General features: G+C 48.4%; 1 protein-coding gene across 4 annotated transcripts in view; it reads right to left on the reverse strand.

Moving 5' to 3' along the window:
• The window catches only part of PFKL (phosphofructokinase, liver type), a 44,118-nt gene that overhangs the window by 21,818 nt on the left and 813 nt on the right, over positions 1–21,487 (reverse strand). For 2 of the 4 annotated variants that reach the window (XM_065556209.1, XM_065556210.1), the window contains exons 2-5: positions 7,354–7,427; positions 4,529–4,606; positions 2,012–2,051; positions 85–274 (exon numbers count right to left, since the gene is read on the reverse strand). Coding sequence is in view for 2 of the 4 variants with exons in the window: in XM_005303665.5 (XP_005303722.2) it covers positions 85–274; positions 4,529–4,606; positions 7,354–7,427 (342 nt within the window). In the remaining 2 variants the exon portion in view is untranslated. The remainder of the gene's footprint in view (positions 1–84; positions 275–2,011; positions 2,052–4,528; positions 4,607–7,353; positions 7,428–21,487) is intronic. The other 2 variants (XM_005303665.5, XM_005303666.5) reach the window with 1 other exon arrangement.

Here is a 21,487-nt window from a genome sequence, read left to right on the forward strand (position 1 = left end):
CCCCCCCTTTGGCTTTGGCCCTGGGGATTAGCACAGTGCTTGTATTACGCTGCAGTTCAAACTGGGGCCTGTGCTGGCACGTACCGTCTTTGACCAGCTCCTCCAGCAGGCTGCCCCATTCTGTCCGGAAGATGTTGGCCCCCGTCAGGCTGCCGTCCCCGCCAATGACGCACAGGTTGGTGATGCCGTGCTGCACCAGGTTGTGGGCAGCCAGGAGGCGCCCCTCTCGCGTGGTGAAGGCTTTGCAGCGGGCGCTGCCAATGATCGTGCCGCCCTACAAACAGCAGAACAAGGTGAGAGAGGAAACAAACAGCCAGAACAGCTGGTGGATGCAAAGGGCCAACTGGGTGGGACTGACCCTCAGGAGCACAAGCTCTTGGGGCAAATCCACCTGGGAATCAGTCATGGGAAGCGTCCTGCCCCTATAGCTAAAGGATGGGGAAGGGTGAGCAGGTTACCTGTGGGTAGAGGGGAGGAAAGAGGGTGCAGGAACCTTATTCCGGCCCATGCCCCAGCAGGCCAAGATTCAACCATACCTAGAGCTCTAGAGGGGTCCAACACCTGTGACTGCTGATGTTGCACTGGCTGGAGGGGATGCGGTCTCCCAGCTGGTGGCAGGCTCTGGCCAGCTGTCCCCTCTGCTGCCCACTGCAGCAGGCACTAGCCAGGGGAAGATGCTGCTCTGCATTTCCACCTGTCCTTCCCCAGAATCACCTGCCTTGAGCCAGCCTGTGCTGTGACGGCAAGCTGCCACCCCTCCCGCACCGCAGCAGCGTAGTTCGGGCAGGAGCCACCCGACGTTTCCGTTTCAAATCTTCCCAGTCTCCTTTGGTCCCAAGGTAGAAAACAGCTGGGGCAGAGTTAACCAGCAACGTAACGGTTCCACTTAAAACACACCACCCACCGCCTCCCTGACCGTGCCCCTCGCGTCCATTTGCTGGGATCTCGACTCTTCGCCTTCCAACGGAACAATAAGGAGTGAGGACGGCTGTTCTCCTGGGAGTCGGACTGAGCCAGCGGGGGCAGGCCTCCCACAAGCTCATCACCAAGGCGTCAGACCCACAGCTTTCATAACTCTTTGCAGCCTTTGTATTTGTCTCAGGCACTTCCTCCGGCTCCGATTGCAAATCAAGCCCAAAGAAGTGGTCGCGACCCTCCTGCCCCAAGGGAGCTAATGTGCCCCCAACCTCTTTGCACCACTAATGGCCTGTCTCACTGCCAGACGGCTCTCCTTTTGGAAGCAGACTCTCCAAAAGGTGCTGGCAAGAACAAACGCTCCCTTGGGCACTTGGTGGCCTGGCACTTGGCCCATCCCCGCGAGAGATTGCCCTGTTTTGTTCTGGGTCACAGCCCAGCATGCAAATTGCTTCTGGTTCATTTAGGGGCATGTCCCAGCAAGGAGCCTGCCTGTCTCTGGCTTGCATTTGCGCCTGGGGTTTGCTACAGTTTAGCTGATGTACCTTAACTAGCACTGTGAGGCCTAATTGCTGCTTTTATCCCCATGGACTCTGCTGCCTTGCTACATACTCCCAATCCTGAGCGTGGGGGAGAGTTAGGAGCTGGCCTGTTTTCCCCATCACCACACACTCACAACCGCATAGACAGCAGCTCCCGGGTCAGCAGCGCACCTTACACCCATGGCAGTAAAAACACTGGCATGTGCAAAACAGAGAAGGGTTCGGAGAAGGAAAGCGAAGGAGGGAAGACAAGGGAGGCAGAGAGACAAAATGCCACGGATTTCAGGAGTTCGCTACCACGGTTGGCTTTACTGCTTTGGAAAGGCCTGGCGTAAACGCGGGGGGACTTGCCAGGTCCCTCAGGCAGACGTGGCAGGGACACCAATGTGACATCCCTGCCCCTCTCCTCCGAAGCCAGGCTTCTGAGGTCACTCCCCATGGATGAGCGAGTGGCACTGCCAAGCGAAGCAAGGCGTGGCATGCTGAGTGCCAGCGGCTGTGGAACAGCAGCACACAGACGGGAGTGGGGAGGGCATGCAGCACCGGAGCATTACCTGTGAGCAGGGAGACACACTGCTCAAATCAGGGAAGATGCTAGAGGGAGAGGGGAGAAAACACAAGAGAATGGAATGAAAGGCTCAAGGAACTGAGGGATGCTTCCAAGTGGCCAGCATAGCTGGCTGGTTTCGGTCCTGGCTACACAGCAGTTACAGCTTTCTTGGGCGCCTGGTAGATCCCAGCTGGGAACCAATGGGGCTAGCACCTCATCTGGATCAGCGACCCACACTGGGGCAGACAAAGCCAGTGTTTCCAAGGCAGAGCCCTCCCCCACCCCACTGAAGCCCTTGCCCCTTAAACACAGGCCAAGATGGTATTTCTGTAAGAGTCAAAGTCCCTGCTCCAGGACCCCCACTCCCCAAAAGTCTGTTACACCAGGTCATGGCAGAACCAGGTTATTCGCAGGGGGCATGTGGGGCTGAACCACGCTTTAGCCCAGGCCATTGTGCTATGCAAAGAACCACACTGACATGCCGTTGGGAAGTATTTTTGTGGCCCTGATTGGTTGTGTGTTTCCACGCTGCACAGCTGTGTTTAAATGTAGCTGGTTTTGTGGAGTAGGCGGGGCCTAGAAGGGGACCTAGCAAGGAGAAGCAAGAAGGGCTCGAAGGAGAGAAACCACTGGGAAGGTACATCAAGCTGTTTGGTTTTGGAAGCGTATCTGGGGGGGGGACTGGCTACTTGCTTGTTTTTGACGTTAAACATTCCAGTCCCTCTCTCCAGTGTTTCTAGCAGGGCTGTGACACCATGCCAGCGGCACCTGTTTAAATCTCCTTCGGCTGGATCCCTAGCTGGTGTAAATCAGCGCTCCCCACTGACTGCAGGGGAGACTGTCTGTGTGATTTCAAGAGAGCCATGCTGATTTGTGCCAGCTAAGGATCTGGCCCTTTGGTTTGTTAAAGCCTATTGAACTCAAATGCCTCAGAAACCTGTGGGAGACAAGATGGCTTTAGGTGCCTTTATTAAAGATTCAACAACCCCTTGTTCACTGAAGGACTCAGAAAGCCTCAGTCCTCATGTGAGACCTCCAAGGAGACCTCCAGCAAACCAGGGTAAGCTCAGATGCATCAGCCCAGATACTTCAAGGTAAAACCACAAGCAAACACACAATTCAAAACCACATCTTTTACACGTCAGAAAGAACCAAGACAGGGACACGGACCAGAGTGCCTAAACCCAATTCATTTCCTATCAGCTGGTCCCCTTTAAGCTGGGGTCGCATCTACACTACAAGTACACTGTGAGGGGCAGGGTTTCCCCAGCAGAGTTTCCACTTTGCAATGTAGATGGACCCTAACCTCGTGTTCACCATGAATCAGAATCTCACTACGGCCCAGGTCTGTCCAAGCCTGCAGCCCAGTTCAGGGACACAGTTATATACACGGTTAGGTCCCATCTACGCTACAGAGCAAACTGTGGCAGGGACAGTGGTATTGCTGACACAGCTGTCTTTACAGTGTAGGGTCAATGGGCCCTTAAAGAGCCAAGCATGTTTTTAACACAGTTTGGGGCTGTCTACGCAGCTGACACCAAAACTGTGTTATCACACCGAACGACCGCAACTTGGTGCACCAGTCCTCGATTAGTCTGGCTGTGCAGTCAAGACCAAAGCTGCTCCAGGACCTTGATGTGAGAAGCACAGACTGAGCGGGAAGGCAGGAGAGACGACTCGTGAGGGGGAAAGAGATGTCTAAATCATACAATGGAGTCAAATCAACCCAAAGGCGTGTTTCAGTAGGACGCGAATCACTGTTACCAAGAGGGACGGAGAAAGGAGACCCGCTCCCTGCCTCAGGGGGCTTGGGAAAGGGGCATGCACAGACATGGATGGAACTCACACACAGCCATTTAGCAAGTTTAATGAAGTGTCACCTCTGAGATGGCCCCCTTCCTGCTCTCTTGAGGAAAAGGGCTCAGCTAACAGTGTTTCTCTGGCCTTGCTATGCTGCCGGATGGCTTACACTGACTTCCCCTCCAGGGGAACAGCCTCTTTCCAAAAACGCTTTCTCCCAAAAACGCTTTCTCCCCACTGTCTCCTGCTAGCAGAGAACGGAGCACACACAGCGCTGTAAATCAATCACCCCCTACTCCCAGCGTGCCCTGGGCCTGCAGTTGCAATCATTAGGACAGGAAGAACAGCCTCTATCCCCAGGCTAAAGAGTTCGTCCTGGTGTTCAACATGTGCTGGATGGATCCAGCATCTAGACTCCATTGAACTGGACTAGAACATGGTTTAGCTTTGCCCAGCATGATCAGCCAAACTGAGCTACAAAACCGAGCTCTGCAACCTCAGTGTGAGCCCAGTGTAGACGGGACCATGGGGAGCAAAGACTAGGATTTTATATGTTATTACTAAATCATTTCAGAAAACCCTCTCCAGCTCTGACCCCCGCAGACCAGAGGAAATCACAACACTGGGCAGATGCGTCAGAGATGCATGTGAGCTGCACAAGTTAAAAGGGAAGGACTGAGAGGCCTTTATACTCACAGAGGGCAACGGCAAAATTGCTTACCAACTGAATGATGTTCGAGACGCTCAGCCAGTTTGCTTGCTTAATGTTCTCTCCTCCTTCCACCAGCCCCTCGTAACCCTGCAAACAGAGAAGCAAAGATGCAGACGTGAAATGACCGCCTCGCTGAAGCAGGAGCCAACACCCAGCAGCTTCTGTGCGGCGGATCCGATTCACTGGTCCATTTTGGCTACGCGTCTCTCTGGGCCTGGGTGAGGGATCAGTGAGACAGACACCTCACGAGAGGGTGAGGCTGTAAAACAGCTCCTTGGCAGGACCGCAGGTAACCTTGTGTGAGCCCCCGCAATGGCGAGTGCAGACTGGGGTTAGTGCAGAGCCTGCTAGGCATGTCCAAGGCAGCAGGAAGGTAATGCTACCCCAGGTGACTGACAGTTTGGGTTCAGGGCCTGGCATCAGGTACTGGCAGTCAGAAATTCCTCCCTCAGCCACAGAGCATCTCCCTGTGCCCACTAAGGGCTGAAACAGACCAGGAGGGACACAGCTGGCTTCCCCTCTCCTGCTCCACCTCCCCGTCCCTGCCTTTCTCCCTCAGGAGCGAATGGGGCACGGAAGCCCTCACATCTCACTGTGCGTGTGGGGTAGGGTTGCCAACTTTGTAATATTTAAAAACCGGACACTGCAGCAGGAGTGCTGGAACCTCCCCTCCCCTGCCCCACCCCACCTCTTCCCTGAGGCACCACCCCCCATTTGCTCCTCTTCCCGTCTCTCTCCCCCCTCCCCCATTGCTTGCTGCTCTTTGCCTCTCCCCAAACTCTGCTCAGCATGGGAGGGTCTCGCCTGTCAAGCCAGGACTGGGGGGCTGGGAGCTGCAGCTGCCCGATGAATGTAGGAGGCGGTCCCAGCTGAGTAGGGGCTGGTGCGGTGATGACCTGGTGCCTTCCTGCCTCCCCCCGCCCGCAGTGACTGGACACTGTCAGGTTCCCTTTTCGACCAGACTTTCTGGTCGAAAACCAGGCACCTGGCCATCCTAGTGTGGGGGAAGGGGAGAAGTTAGCTTAGTTCAAACATTTAAAATAAAAAACTAAGGGCCAGATCCTCAGCCTGTGTAAAGCCAATGGAGTAAATGACACTGTGCCACTTCACACCAGAAGAGGGCCTGGTTTCCATGGCCCTGCGGTGGGAAGTGACTCTCATGAGCACCAGGAGGAGACCAGGAGCACTAACATTTTGCTGCACAGAATCCACCCAAGCTAAAGGCTGCTATGAGACACTTTGGCTGCTGGGGTGGCTGGAAGCAGCATGCAGCAATCCCCAGCAGCACACTCGCACAGAAGGAACAGAACAAAGCTCCGGACGTCCCGAGAGTTCAAGCGGGGATCACACCCCACACCCTCCCATTGACTGTTACCGGGCAACAGCTGCAGGGGTGAATGGCCGTTAAAATTTCACTAGCTCTCCAAGCAGCTGGCATTTGTAATCCAGCTCCTTGTGGGGAGAGGAGGGGCGACTGGGACGGGAGAGGGCTGAACGAAGGCAAAGGGGGGTTCTAAATTGCTCCCTCCCCAAAATAGCCAGCTGCTGTGTTTCATCCACTTTTACACTCATTTGCTAGTGGACAAGCTCAACAGCCCAGATTTGACTTTGTTCGGGGCTGGAGGAGTCCAAGGAGAAAGAGCAGGGATCATAACAACGAAGCGTGGTTAGATGTTGGCTGCATGTGTGTTTATTTAGTGTGCAGTTTCAGCTTTGGCAGACAGTGGAGATAGCAGACCTTAATTAAACCACCCACGTTAGGGTCACCAATGTGGTTAGATGTTGGCTGCACGTGTATTTATTTAGTGTATGGTTTCCACTGCAAGCCTGGGGCCAGCCCTTGTTGGCAAAGTGAGCTAGAACTGCACCTTCCATTTGTAACGGCACAGCGAGAAAACCCTCCGTCCCCAGTGGCACATTAGCCACTGGGCCAATGGGGCCCATCCCCAGGGGCCCCGACCCTCTCCGCCCACCCACCCAGAGCTCCTTCCGGGGAGCGGGGTCAGAGCACAGGGGCTTGCCCCACTCCGCCTGCTGCCCCAGCACTCCTGCTGGGGAGCAGGGGAAGCCCCCACCCCACCCACCCTGCTGGCGCACCAGGCGAGAGGGGCGGGATGGCATGCCCCCATGACCAACCCCCTTTCCCTGGCAGGAGCGTGGGGGAGGGGCCCCCCACTTGCTCTGGCCCATGGCCCCACAAAAGCTTAATCCATCTCTGTCAATCCCAACTGGATGCGGCCGCACAACCCAGCTGCAAACCCAGCAGCAACTGTGCCAAGAACCTGGCAACTCTCTGCCTTAAACTGAAGTCACCACAAATGAAGCTGAGCAAGACCGTGGGAGTGAAGGGGGGAGGGAAGAAGGGACCCTTGAAAAGAAATGTCCATGATTGTAGGGATCACGATACCAAGGAGCTAAGAGAAAGAGCTCCTCCTGCCCAACAGCTCTGCCAGTTGAATCTGTCACGAGCTATAGCTAACCCGTCTATCCCAGTTTGGGGTTTCCCCCGGGAAGAAGCCACCAGTCACGCCAACTTGATGTTAACACACTGGAGACTAGGAGTCACGACTCCTGGGTTCCACCTAGGGCAAGTCCCTGCTCCTCTTTCGCCTCCGTGTAATCATTTGCAAAGCAGGGGTGCGATCATCCTTCCCTGTCACAGGCAGGCTCTGAGTAGAGGTCACTAAAGGTGAAAGGATGCTGCACTATCACAGCATAACCAAGCCCCAGTTTATTTCCCCTCCAAGTTCCATAGGTGGCACTTAGCCATTTACAGGACAAAGCTATACAATCTCTACCCCTTGAGAATGACAGAAAAAAATATTGAATCGAACCTCATAGATCAGGAAAACTTTTGCTCCAACGTATATTCCCATGCGAGTCACGGCACGGACGGCGGCATTCATACCTGGAAAGGGAGTACAAAATAAACCACAGTCAATACTGAGCACCTGGGTATAGGGGCCACAAAACAGGGACCGGTCCTTATAGTCCTGAGTTTCAATATGGTTCAGGTTGCTATTAGATCAAAACTTCCCAATTTATAATCTCGATAGCAATCACAAAGTTGGGGGAGTAAGAGTATAGGTTTATTACTATTTCTCACCATCAAAACGATGGACTAAGGCAATTCAACAACAGATACATAGACCAGGAGTAGGAAAGCTAGCTACACTTAATATAGGTAAGTAGTTTTCATGTACAAGAAAGTAACATTATAAATAACCACTTCCTCATCTACAGCTAAACCAGACCCAATAGAATAAATAGGCTCACAGTACCTCAGTCCCCCCAGATTCCTCTTGCACTGTGATTATATAGATTACCAGGCCTTCCCAGTGGCTAGCTTCAACCTAAACCTTGCCCTCACAATATTCTTTGTCTTTGACAGCGGGTGTTAGCTCTTGTATTCTCCAGCATGCGGCTAAACCTTTTGCCTGCCCGGCAGGGTTAAATGGGGAACCCCAGATGGCTTCTGGGGGAAAAAGAGAAGAGGCTGAAATGAAGAGGCGGGGAAGGAATGTAGAAATGAGAGAGAGAGAGAGAGAGAGAGAGAGAAGAATAAACAAGAGGGGATGAGGAAGGAACATGTGAAAGTTAAGGTGAGGAAGGAGAGAGAGACATGAGAGCAGGACCAAGGAAATGAGAAAGTAATTTTAAGAATAAGGGTTTTTGCGGGGGGGGGGGGGGGGGGGGGGGAGGGGTGTTTGCTTGTGTTTTGTTGTTTTTGTTTTTTAGTTTCTTTCAGCTACTGCTATTAGATTGATAACCATAGCAAATTTCACCATAAAGCTTCTCGCCTAAAGCTTTGCAATTCCTTCCCCTATCTGAAAAGATGTGAGAATGGGGAGTGCACCAGACAGAAACAATCAAACCCATTTGTTACAACCAAAATTAAAGTGACCACCTGTGAAAGTGCTGGTCTAGAAGGAGGGTGGATAAAAATCGGAGTTTTTTAAAAATTAAAAAAAAATCTGATTTTTTTAAATTAAGTTGGATTTTTTTATTTGTTATAAGCTTTTCTTTTTAAAACTGTTATTTAGGAAAATATATTATAATTTAAACAAAATAAATCCGATTTAAATAACAAAAATACAGTTAATTCCTCTGTTTAAGAAATCATTTAACTGTAAATGTGAAACATGTTTTGATAGGTATCCAAAACATGTAAGGTTGTTTTAATACAAATAAACTTCACATGCTGTTGTGTGTGTTTAATTAAATTCCAGTTACCCATCCTAATGCAGCTTGAGGCAAATCATGCACAAAAAGTTAATTATCTAGTATAAGTATCTCACAGTCAGTTAACAGCCTTTCATCTCCAAGCAGTTGGAGTCAATCTGATTTAGGCCAAAAGTCAAATGATTCTGGAGGGTTCATCCTAGTCCATTGTGAAATTCGTTCACAAGCACCACTCACTTTGGCTGTCTCTAATCAGGAGTTGTCTGAGCCTGTAAGGCGGTTACAGATCCTTGGATTTACTAGACCACTAGTGAAATACCTGCCTGCACTGTATCTGGTTCTAGACAGGGGGGATTGATTTAAATCAAAGCGATTTAAATCACTGAGTGGCAAGCCTCAGTTAGTAAATAAGCAATATCTCATTCACCATTTTCTGACATACTAAAAATGTACAGTTTATAAGAATCTGAAAATATTAAGCTATATAGTTGCTTAAATAAATGTACATAGTTATAGTGTACCCTCCTAGATAGCAAAAAGATGTACCAAATATAGCGTCAAGGCTCTATTTAGTTGTAAATCAACGTATTTTAATGGTTATATCAACCAATGAGTGTGCACCTTTCTTTAGAAATAACTGAAGTACAAATGAAAAGGCTGATTAAAATAGATTTAAATATAGGCTTCCCACTCGGTGATTTAAATCGCTTTGATTTAAATCAATCCCCCCTGCCTAGAGCCAGATACAGTGCAGGTGTAACCCACACACCTCCAGGGTGTGGTGTTCTGTCCCATCTAGTGGCACCGAGACCACTTAGAGAGAGAGTTAAATGAGTCTGCTCTACAGCCTTAGCTAAGAGCCAGTTTGCTTTTAGCTCCTTTTGTAGCGGCTCATGCACTAAGCTCCAGAGGTCGCTGGTTCGATCTGGCCCGCTGATGACCGGGGTCAGTCGGCGTTACACAGGCAGGTACTTCACTAGTGGTCTAGTAAATCCAAGGATCTGTACCGCCTTACTATTTATTCCAGGCTCAGACAACTCCTGATTAGAGAGCATCAAAGTGAGTGGTGCTTGTGAATGAATATCACAATGGACTAGGATGAGCCCTCCAGAATCATTTGACTTTTGACCTAAATCAGATTGACTCCAACTGCTTGGAGATGAAAGGCTGTTAACTGACTGTGAGATACTCCTCTCCATGGCTGTTTCCCCACTAGGCACTGGTCTACACTACAGGGTTAGGTCGAATTTAGCCGCTTTAGGTCGATTTTATAATGAATGTGTCTACACAAGCAATCCCGTTCCGTCGACCTAAAGGGCTCTTAAAATCGACTTCTGTACTCCTCCCTGGCGAGGGGAGTAGCGCTAAAATCGACTTTGCTGGATCGAATTTGGGGTAGTGCAGACGCAAATCGACGTTATTGGCCTCCGGGAGCTATCCCAGAGTGCTCCAATGTGACTGCTCTGGACAACACTTTCAACTCCGATGCACTGGCCAGGTACACAGGAAAAGCCCCGGGAACTTTTGAATTTCATTTCCTGTTTGGTCAGCGTGGCAAACTCAGCAACACAGGTGACCATGCAGTCCCCCCAGAATCGCAAACGAGCTCCAGCATGGAGCAAAAGGGAGACAATGGATCTGATTGCTGTATGGGGAGAAGCATCTGTGCAGGCAGAACTCCGATCAAAAAGAAGAAATGCTAATATATATGCCAAAATCGCACAGGGCATGATGGACAGAGGCTACAACAGGGACACATAGCAGTGCCGCGTGAAAGTCAAGGAGCTCAGGCAAGCCTACCAAAAGACAAAGGAGGCAAACGGTCACTCCGGGTCAAAGCCCCATACCTGCCGCTTCTATGATCAGCTGCATGGCATTGTAGGGGGGGACCCTACCACTACCCCACCACTTGTCCGTGGACACCTGCAAGGGGGGAGTCTCACGCAACTCAGAGGAGGATTTTGTGGATGAGGAAGAGGAGAAGGAGGAGGAGGAGAATGCGCAGCAGGCAGCAAGCAGTGAATTCGTTCTCCCCGGCAGCCAGGACTGCCTGGAGCGAATACCCTCCCAAGGTGGGATCCCAGATCCTGAAGGTGGAAAAGGCCCCTCTGGTGAGTGCACATTTTTAACTACACTACAGGGTTTAAAAGCAATAGTGTTTAATGTTTGATTTGCCCTGAAGACTTGGGATGCATTCATGGCCAGTACAGCTACGGAAAAGTTTGTTAACGTGTCTGGGGATGGAGCGGGAATCCTCCAGGGACATCTCCATGACGCTCTCCTGGAGGTACTCTGAAAGCTTTTGCAGAAGGTTTCTGGGGAGGGCTGCCTTATTTCATCCTCCACAGTAGGACACTTTACCACGCCAAGCCAGTAGCAAGCAGTCTGGAATCATTGCAGCACAAAGCATGGCAGCGAATGGTCCTGGGTTTTGGTCGCATTCAAGGAACATTTGGTCTATATCTTTCTGTGTCAGCCTCAGGAGAGTGATATCATTCATGGTCATCCAGTTGAAATAGGGGAATTTTTGTAAGGGAACAGTAAAAGGACCCCATTCATGCTGGGCTGTTTGCGCTTGGCTAAAAGGGATCATCCCTGAGAATAGCCACGTGGTGGGGGGAGGGGGTGAAGGGATCATCCCAAATAGCCATGCGGAGGGGTGGGGGGAGGGGTGTGCTGCACATCCACCGAAAACCGCAGCCCCTCCTTTTAAATGGCAAACCCAACCGGCATTGCTTGCTATTGGAGAAAGGAGGGTGCTGCGGTTCTGAAACATTCCCACACGTTATGAAGGTGTTAGAAGCCAAACCCGCATACTCTTTGGCTTTACCATGGCTGCCTGGAAACAGAATTCTGTTGCCCAGCTGTGTGTGATGTGTCACCATACCGGCAGGCGCTCACTATAAAAGGCAAAATGCAACCTTGTACCTAAAGCACATGTGCTGTCTGCTGTGAATTGCTTGATTCACTGTGAAAGAGTCTCCCTTTTGTTCTCAGAAATGTATCATTTTAAATTTTACTCTCCATTTTCCGCAGGTGCAAATGTTTCTATGCTCCCCCTATCATTCTCCGTCCCTGAGGTTATCGCAGATTAGAAGGTGAAAAAAACCCACTCGTGATTACATGTTTTCCGAGCTCATGCAGTCCTCCCGCACTGATAGGCACAGCTGAATGCATGGAGGCATTCAGTGGCAGAGTCCAGGAAGGCATTAAGTGAGCGTGATGAGAAGAGGCAGGATGCAATGCTGAGGCTAATGAGGGAGCAAACGGACATGCTCAGGTGTCTGGTGGAGCAGGAAAGCCAACAAGAGCACTGCATACGCTGCATACAATGTACAACCGCCTGCCTTCCTCCCCAAGTTCCATACCCTCCTCACCTAGACGCCCAAGAACACAGGGAGGGAGGTTCCGGGCACCCAGCCACTCCACTCCAGAGGATGGCCCAAGCAACAGAAGGCTGTCATTCAAACAGTTTTGATTTGTAGTGTGGCTACAATAAGCAATGTGGCCTTGTCCTTCCTTCTCCCTCCTCCCCCCACCCCACCCAGGCTACCTTATCAGTTATCTCCCTTTTTTTTTTTAAATTAATAAAGAATGAATGCATGGTTTCAAAACATATAGTGACTTTATTTCCTTTGCAAGCTGTGATCGAAGGGGGGAGGGTGATTGGCTTACAGGGAATTAAAATCAACAAAGGGGGCCGGTTTGCATCAAGGAGAAACACACACAACTGTCACACCGTAGCCTGGCCAGTCATTAAACTGTTTTTCAAAGCCTCTCTGATGTGCAGCGCACCTACCTGTGCTCTTCTAATCGCCCTGGTGTCTGGCTGTTCAAAATTGGCAGTCAGGCAATTTGCCTCAACCTCCCACCCCGCCATAAACGTCCCCCCCTTACTCTCACAGATATTATGGAGCACACAGCAAGCAGTAATAACAATGGGAATATTGGTTGCGCTGAGGTCTAACCTAGTCAGCAAACAGCGCCAGCGAGCTTTTAAACGTCCAAAGACACATTCTACCACCATTCTGCACTTGCTCAGCCTATAGTTGAACTGCTCCTTACTACTGTCCAGGCTGCCTGTGTATGGCTTCGTGAGCCATGGGAGCAAGGGGTAGGCTGGGTCTCCAAGGATAACTATTGGCATTTCAACATCCCCAACATTAATTTTCTGGTCTGGGAAGTAAGTCCCTTCTTGCAGCTGCTCAAACAGTTCCTAAAGATGCAAGCGTCATACACCTTTCCCAGCCATCCCACACTGATGTCAGTGAAACATCCCTTGTGATCCACCAGTGCTTGTAGCACCATTGAGAAGTACCCCTTGCAGTTTATATACTGGTTGGCAAGGTGGCCCGGTGCCAAGATAAGGGTATGGGTTCCATCTATCACCCCACCACAGTCAGGGAAACCCATTGCAGCAAAGCCATCCACTATGACCTGCACATTTCCCAGAGTCACTACCCTTGATAACAGAACGTCAGTGATTCCATTGGCTACTTGAATCACAGCAGTCCCCAGAGTAGATTTGCCCATTCCAAATTGATTCCCGACTGATCAGTAGCAGTCAGACGATGCAAGCTTCCACAGGGCTATCACCACTCGCGTCTCATCTGTCAGGGCAGCTCTCATCTTGGTATTCCTGCGCTACAGGGTGGGGGAAAGCAACTACCAGAGTTCCAGGAAAGTGGCCTTATGCATGCGAAAGTTTCGCAGCCACTGGGAATCATCCCATACCTGCAACACTATGTGGTCCCACCAGTCTGTGCTTGTTTGCTGGGCCCAGAATCGGCATTCCACTGTATCAACCAGCCCCACTGCCACCATGATGTCCCAATTGCCACATCCCGTGCTTTCAGGAACGTCTGTGTCCATGTCCTCCTCACAATCGTCCTCGTGCTGCCGTCTCTTAGCCAGGTTCTGCACATACTGCAGTATAATGTGCGAGGTGTTTACAATGCTCGCAACAGCAGCAGTGAGCTGAGTGGGCTCCATGCTTGCCGTGCTATGGCGTCTGCACAGGTAACCCAGGAAAAAAGGTGCAAAATGATTGTCTGCAGTTGCTTTCACGGAGGGAGGGAGGGAGAGGAGACTGACGACATGTACCCAAAACCACCCGCGACAATGTTTTTGCACCATCAGGCATTGGGAACTTAACCCAGAATTGCAATGGGCAGCGGAGACTGTGGGAACTGTGGGATAGCTTCCCACAGTGCACTGCTCCGTGAGTCGATGCTAGCCACGGTAGTGAGGAGCACTCCGCCGACTTAATGCGCTTAGTGGGGACATACACAATCGACTGTATAAAAATGGATTTCTAAAAATCGACTTACTGTATTTTCTGGCGAATAAGACTACTTTTTAACCCAGGAAAATCTTCTCAAAAGTCGGGGGTCGTCTTATACGCCGGGTGTCGTCTTATAGGGCGGGTGCTGAAACTTCCGAGCCGGACTGGAGAATCTGCGGTCGCCGCATATGGTGGGGGGAGCTCAAAAACGGCCGCGGCCACATCCCCGCCCGATGACGAGGTGAGGGGGCGCCTCACCGGGAAGGTGTAAGTGAAGGGCGGAGCAAGCTGCAGGCGTCCGGGACGCCCGGGGTATGGAAAAAAGAGAGAGAGCGGCGCTGTGCCCAGAAAAACACGCCTCTTTCACCCGTCTGGCCCGCCCTTGTATCCTATTACCGTACCTCCTTCACTGCCTCTCAGATCTCGCTCCTGAGGTCTGCAGTGAAGCGGCGCAGGCGCGCATGTGCGAGATCTGAGAGGCAGAGAAGGAGGTAATAGGATACAAGGGCGGGCCAGACGGGTGAAAGAGGCGTGTTTGCGCTACCGCTCTGATAGTCTTGGAGACAGGGAGGGCTGGGCAGGCAGGGAGAGCTGACCAATCCAAGCAGGCTTTGTATACAACAACCAGCCAATCGCCGGTAAGGTACATCGCTTGCCGTGATTGGCTGGTTGTTGTATACTGGGTACCACATACAGTACAGCACCAGTATCTGTACCTGTTCATACAGTATAGCACCAGTACATACAGTACAGTATACAAATGTCCAACAGTCAAAACCCCATCATGGCTCCACCAGCAAGAAGAAAGAAATATGAAGCCAGTTTCAAACTTAAAGTTGTAAACTTTGCCATGGAACATAATAACTGCGCTGCTGCAAGACAATATGGAGTAACAGAAAAGATGGTTCGGGACTGGAAAGCAAATGAAAAAGCATTAAAGAGTATGCCAAGGGGTAAGTGTGCATTAAGAAGAGGCACTCCACATTGGCCAGAACTCGAAAAAGATGTAGCAGACATGGTGAATGAGCATCGCCAAAACGGTTATGTAGTGACACGAAATAAAATACATTTGTTTGCACTTCAGTGGGCCAAATCTAACCCAGATCACAGCAACAGATTTAAGGCCACTGTATCCTGGTGTACTAGATTCATGGGAAGGCATAATATGGTACTGAGGCAAACAAAAGATGAAAATTGCCCCAAAATTACCTGCAGATCTCGATAGCAAAGTAAATAGTTTCCATCGATACGTAATACAACAGCGCACTAAACATGGCTATGCGTTAAGTAGTATTGGAAATATGGATGAAACTCCAATGAATTTTGATATGGTTGGAAATAAAACTGTCCATCAAAAAGGTGAAAAAACAATTTTAATTAAAACAACAGGACATGAGAAGTCCAGTTTTACAGTGGTACTAGGATGCACAGCTGATGGCGCCAAACTGAGACCAATGATTATTTTTAAAAGAAAAACAATGCCGAAATTCAAGTTCCCTGTTGGTTGTTTTGTACATGTGAATGAAAAAGGCTGGATGGATGAAGAAGGGGTAAAGCTATGGCTTGATAATGTATGGAGCAGGCGACCAGGTGGACTTATTCAAAAATGTAGTCTACTGGTGTGGGATATGTTCAGGGCTCATTTAACTCCCAGCACCAAGCAAATGCTTGCAAGACTAAACACAGATGCGGCAGTTATTCCTGCAGGATTGACATCGTTGGCACAGCCACTGGATGTGTGCCTAAACAAGCCATTTAAAGATCGCATTCAAGAACAGTGGAATGAATGGATGGTTAGCGGCGAAAAGTCATTCACAAAAGGAGGAAACATGCGTGCTCCACAGCTGGATGTTTTGTGCAAGTTTGTCATAAAAGCCTGGAATGATATTGATGCAGAAACAGTAATCAAGTCTTTCAAGAAGTGTGGCATATCAAATTCATTAGATGGTATGGAGGACGACTACTTGTGGCAAGATGAAGAGGAAGCCGAAGCTGAGACCACACCATCTGATACGGAATTCGATCCATACGATGACTGCCTTACAAATGTATCACAAGATGTCGTTGATGTACTTATGATATCAGATGACAAACAGGAGGATTTTGAAGGCTTTTAAAGGGAAACTGTCACGCCAGCAAAACCTGTAAAAATACCGTAGCTTGCAGTTATGATGGGCGTTGCTAACTCGCCAGGGACTTGCCCGGCACTTGCTCTCTCTCTCTTGTTTGTTATCTTCCTCCTATCATCATCAGTTCCAGTTTGGTTGACAGCTTAGAAAACAAACAGCATGGCAGCTCCCATGGGTTTATTGTCTTATCCTTCCTTTCAGCTTTAGAGTGAATTAGGAAAAGTTTAATCCACTTGCACTGTTTTATGTTTACATGTTTGATGACAAACAGCCTTATGTTTATAAGTGACAGTTTTCCTGCTAAGTACCTGCATGTCATAAGCATTTGAATTAAAATTACCATATTGAAATCAAATCTGATGTTTTTTTAATTTTTTTTTGGTGTGCGTTGGAAGAGGGGTAGTCTTATACGGCGAGTAAATCCCAAACTCTATATTTTAACTGGAAAAGTTGGGGGTCGTCTTATACGCCCAGTCGTCTTATACGCCGGAAAATACGGTATATAAAATCAACCTAATGTCATATTGTAGACTGGGGTAGGCAACCTATGGCATGCGTGCCGAAGTCGGCATGCGAGCTGATTTTCAGTGGCACTCACACTTCCCGGATCCTGGCCACCCGTCCGGGGGGCTCTGCATTTTAATTTAATTTTAAATGAAGCTTCTTAAACATTTTTAAAACCTTATTTACTTTACATACAACAATTGTTTAATTATATATTATAGATTTATAGAAAGAGACCTTCTAAAAATGTTAAAATGTATTACTGGCACACGAAACCTTAAATTAGAGTGACTAAATGAAGACTCGGCACCCCACTTCTGAAAGGTTGCCAACCCCTGTTGTAGACATACCCTTAGTTACCATATCTGACCACGAGTGCTGATTAACGTTATGTAGCATAGAGCAGGTTCCCCTTAACGCTCTTCCTTCATATCTATCCCCTTTTCCTGTTACTTATCACAGCGCTAGAACTGTTTGGTTCCTCCCTTTCTCTATGCGTGCTCCTTTCAACCCAAGTCTATTTTAGGCCCTTGGAAGATAATGTAGCAAGTCTCAGCTGTTTTCCCACCTGATTGGGCAATTTCAGTTTCAGATCCCACAGCAACTGCTCACATCAGGCAGTCCTGTGTTTGGCACTGCCATTTCATACAGAGCAAACTTCAGTGTCTGTCCCTTGGGGTTAGAGTTGTGCCAATAGGGAACAGGATGGCTAGCAGTTCTTTGAACATACCTCCATGTCCTGATGCTTCCTATGAAGATTCAGGCTGCATTAACTTTGGCTCAGGAGACCACACTGCCAAACAAGCCAGCCTTTCATTTGTATTCATAATGGGCTGACTCCAGTGACATTGCCAGAGATTAATCTGACCCAATATATTTGTGTGTGTTAAAATGCATTAAAATCACTTTTCTTTGTTGAAAGAATTAAGCCAGTCACTTAAAGCAAAAACATAGCTGGCCAGGTGAATCCCTGCCCAGACATACAATCACCTTTTATCAAGGGGCAGGCCTTGAAAATGTACCTGGCATATACCAGCCAGGGGGCTTACGCTACCAGCTATAGCAAAATACACTGGTGCTAGAAACATTGTTTTTTTTTAAGTAACAGCTCAGATTCTGCAGAACCCCGATGCTGCAGGAAATTGAACAAGAGGATTTCTCAAATATCTGCCAAAGGGGATCCTTCTAACCTTTGTTTAGAGGTGACATGCAAAAGCACTGCTCAAAGTTACAAGCTTGCCCACAAAGATGCCACAAGAAAGAAAAATGGAGATGGGGGTTTATGAAGAGAAGCAGTGCTGTATGGTCAAACAACCCCAGAGATTTATCACTGTCTTGCAATCCAGAGAAATGTGAGCTGCAGCCCTCCTGGGGCTCCTCAACACGCAGAGTGCCATGCCAGCTACCCTGAGCAAAGGCAGATGGAAAAAAGGGTTAGAAATGGAACAGTTTGTTCATGCCTTAGTTAGCTGCTCTTTGTGCTGTTACTGACTCTGGCAGCAAAACTAGGACATAAGCAGCTCAGACTATCGGAGAATACAGTGGTGTCACATGAACATGAACATTACAGTAGTACCTGAGGCCAACCAGATTTGAGCCTCATCATTCTAGGCATAAACACAAACGTGACAGCCCATCCCCCCAAGAGTTTACAATCTAGGTGAATGAGACAGACAGACTAATGGATTAGGGTGGGGGAAAGAAGGTAAACAGCATAAGTGCAGTTCTCAACCAATCAGGAGCAGCAATAACAACTTGTCACCCGCCAGTGCCTAGCTGTTATCAGGTCTAGAGCAGTGGTTTTCAACCTTTTATTCATTTGCAGACCCCTACAAATTTTCAAATGGAGGTGCAGACCCCTTTGGAAATCTTAGACATGGTCTGCAGATCCCCAGAGGTCCATGGACCACAGGTTGAAAACCACCGGTTTAGTTACACTGGGCCAGATCTCGCAAACACTTACACACGTGAGTAGCTTTACTGCATCTATTAACTTCTCCGGGGCTATACAGTTACTCACCTGCTAGTGTTTGCAGTAACTACAGCTATGTACTGTACTTTAATCATTAACATGCTCTTTGCCCTGCCAGACAAACATCAGTGAAGTAGGAGTGAAGTTGCTAGAACAGATTGTGCAAGCACTTGTCTACAGGCCAGAGGAGTCTTAGAAAGATCTCCTTCAGGGCAGAGCCACTCCCAGAATTCCAACGAGGAGTCTTCTGGCACCATAAAGACTAACAAATTTATTAGAGCATAATCTTTCGTGGGCTATGACCCTCTTCTACATCTGAAGAAGTGGGTCATAGCCCACGAAAGATTATGCTCTAATAAATTTGTTAGTCTTTAAGGCGCCACAAGACTACTCGTTGTTTGTGCTGAAACAGACTAACACGGCTACTCCTCTGAAACTTGTCCCAGAATTCCAGCACTTAGCAGAATCTAATGTTGACTTTTTAGCTAATCCTTGGACTGCAGCACGTAAAACAAACTAATCCACATGAGATTTAAACAAGCTGTCTACAAGTTTATCCTATGGCTGAGAATGAAACTGCACAGAGGAAAAATACAGTAATCCCAGCCTTGTGGATCTGCAAGAGAAAATGCATTGGCAGAATATCAGTAAGTGCTGGGCTGATCGCTAGGGCCCCGATTCAGGAAAGCATTTTAGCACATGCTTATAGACCTAACTTTAAATATGTGCTTAAGTGCTTCCCTGAATCGATATTTGGAGAAATGGGGTATTTTCTATCAGGCAGGCAGGCTCCTCCTTCTCTGGTTTCATTAGTCCAACACCCTAAAACAAAGCTTAGCAAGGTTAATTTAGGCACCACCAGATCTCTGTTTTCCAACCTTTCGCTACCATTGCCATTAGGGAAGAAGAGGAATGTAAAAAGGGGTTGTGATATTTGGGGTGCATTATTTTTACAATAAACATGCTGAGTCAGATCCTCAGCTCGTGTAAATCAGCGTAACTTCACTGAAATCAAGGGATCTGTTCTGATTTACAAAGGTTGAAGATCTGGCCCATAGAGCTCAACATGTTCATATTGCATGCAAATAAATTTTACTGCAACAGTAGGATTCAGAAATTGAGGCACAAAGAAGCCAAGAAATTAGGTATTAAGGCCAGATTAGGATATCTAAAGTGTACAGAACTTTGCCAAATGACTGCTAATGGGGGAACATGATAACTACAAGTATTTGAAAGATGTAAACAATAAGGAAAGAGGAATTGTTTGGGTTTTTTCACCCCAAAGAACATAACTATGAGTATTAGGATGATCTATATAGCACTGCTGGTGTCGATGGCCGTTTTAGAAAGTGAAAAGACAAAGTCTCTGCCATAAAGTTTTACAATCTAACTTAGACAGATTACTCAATAAGAAATGAAAACAGATTATGGAGGGAGGAGTCAACTGAAAACAAGGGGAAAAATATAAAAATTTGCATAGTAACCCCGTGTTTTCAGTTGCTGATCGTTTTCCAAAACTTTCACCTTTCAGGCTCAAGTTTTCCAGAACTGCTCTCTGTCTCAAGGTGAAATTTCTGGAATGCCTGGGCACAGCTGGTTCTGCCCCTTTGGAGTGTGAGAATGAAAATATAAATGACACTGTCACCATTATAAAATCTGTTCTAGATCTTTATTTTAAACCACTTTAGTGCTCACCGGGCTGTGATTGTGAAGATGGAATTGGCACCCTAATATTCCCCTTATATTAGAAATAGCATGTGTGGAGCAGTTGTTGTTATTACATCAGGGGGCAGATACAGACACTAAAGCTCATTCTTCATTTTGGAAGGTGGGCATTGGACTGCAGAGGTCAGAGCAGACAGTGGCAGGCTGCAGATTCCACCATGCCCTTGCTGCTGTGTTAAGCAATGTTTCTTTAAATCAAAGGAATCTATGCCTTAATAAGAACAGCACTCTGTGCTCATATCATTATAGACTCTTATGAGGGGTAGAGTTTAGATGCACTCTTGCTATTTCTTGATGTTTCAGTGCTTATTATTATTAATCACAGTTATTACAGTAGTGCCTAAGGACTAACCAAGACCAGGGCCCCATTGTGCTAGGCACTGTACAAACAGAATACTAGATAGTCCCTGTCCCAAAGAGCTGACAATTGAAATACACCAGACAGACACAGGAAATGTGTAGCTCACACAAGCAGAGTGGACAATGTGATGGCAGCAAACGGCATGTTAGTGGCCTGTTTTTTTTTTACCCATATTAAAGGTAAACCGATTTAAAAAAAAAAGACATTTAAGATGCCAAATGCTCCCGAAGATTACATTTTAAAACAAAAAAGATACAATATAGGAACTCCGTTTCTTTACATCCTGACTGTAACTGAGCAGATCTTTCATTACTCTGAAATCTCTGCTATCGGTGTAAACACCCAGTATTACCATCACCCTAATCACAGATTCAATAGCTATGCCATAAAGTGGTAATGCACTGATCTCCTGGTAGGGACAGCTGTAGACTGTTCCCTTTATTTCAATCCCTAGTCAGTTTCACTGCAGGTCACTCCTGGGGCCACCATCTGGTCTGGCTCACACACTTGGCAACTATATAAGAGAAGCCAGTAGGGCAGCGTAACCCCACAGCGGCCACTAGACAAACAGGCAGGCCACAGCCAGGCAGTAGGCACAGCTGCTGGGGGCAGCGGGGCAACGTGCCTCATACGTTTCACCCTGCTGAGTTTGTGCCCCTCACGGCAGCTGTGGGGCTAATACAGCCCTATGGCAGAGCTGAGGGTCGTTGGGGCCTGGCTCTCAGAGGTGCTGAGTGCTCGCAGCTCCAGGTGCACAGTCCGTGTGACCAAGTGCAGGGCACCATGGCGACAGGCAAGGCCTGGCATGCAA

Source organism: Chrysemys picta, chromosome 9 (assembly GCF_011386835.1).
Source record: "Chrysemys picta bellii isolate R12L10 chromosome 9, ASM1138683v2, whole genome shotgun sequence".
NCBI lineage: Eukaryota > Metazoa > Chordata > Testudines > Emydidae > Chrysemys > Chrysemys picta.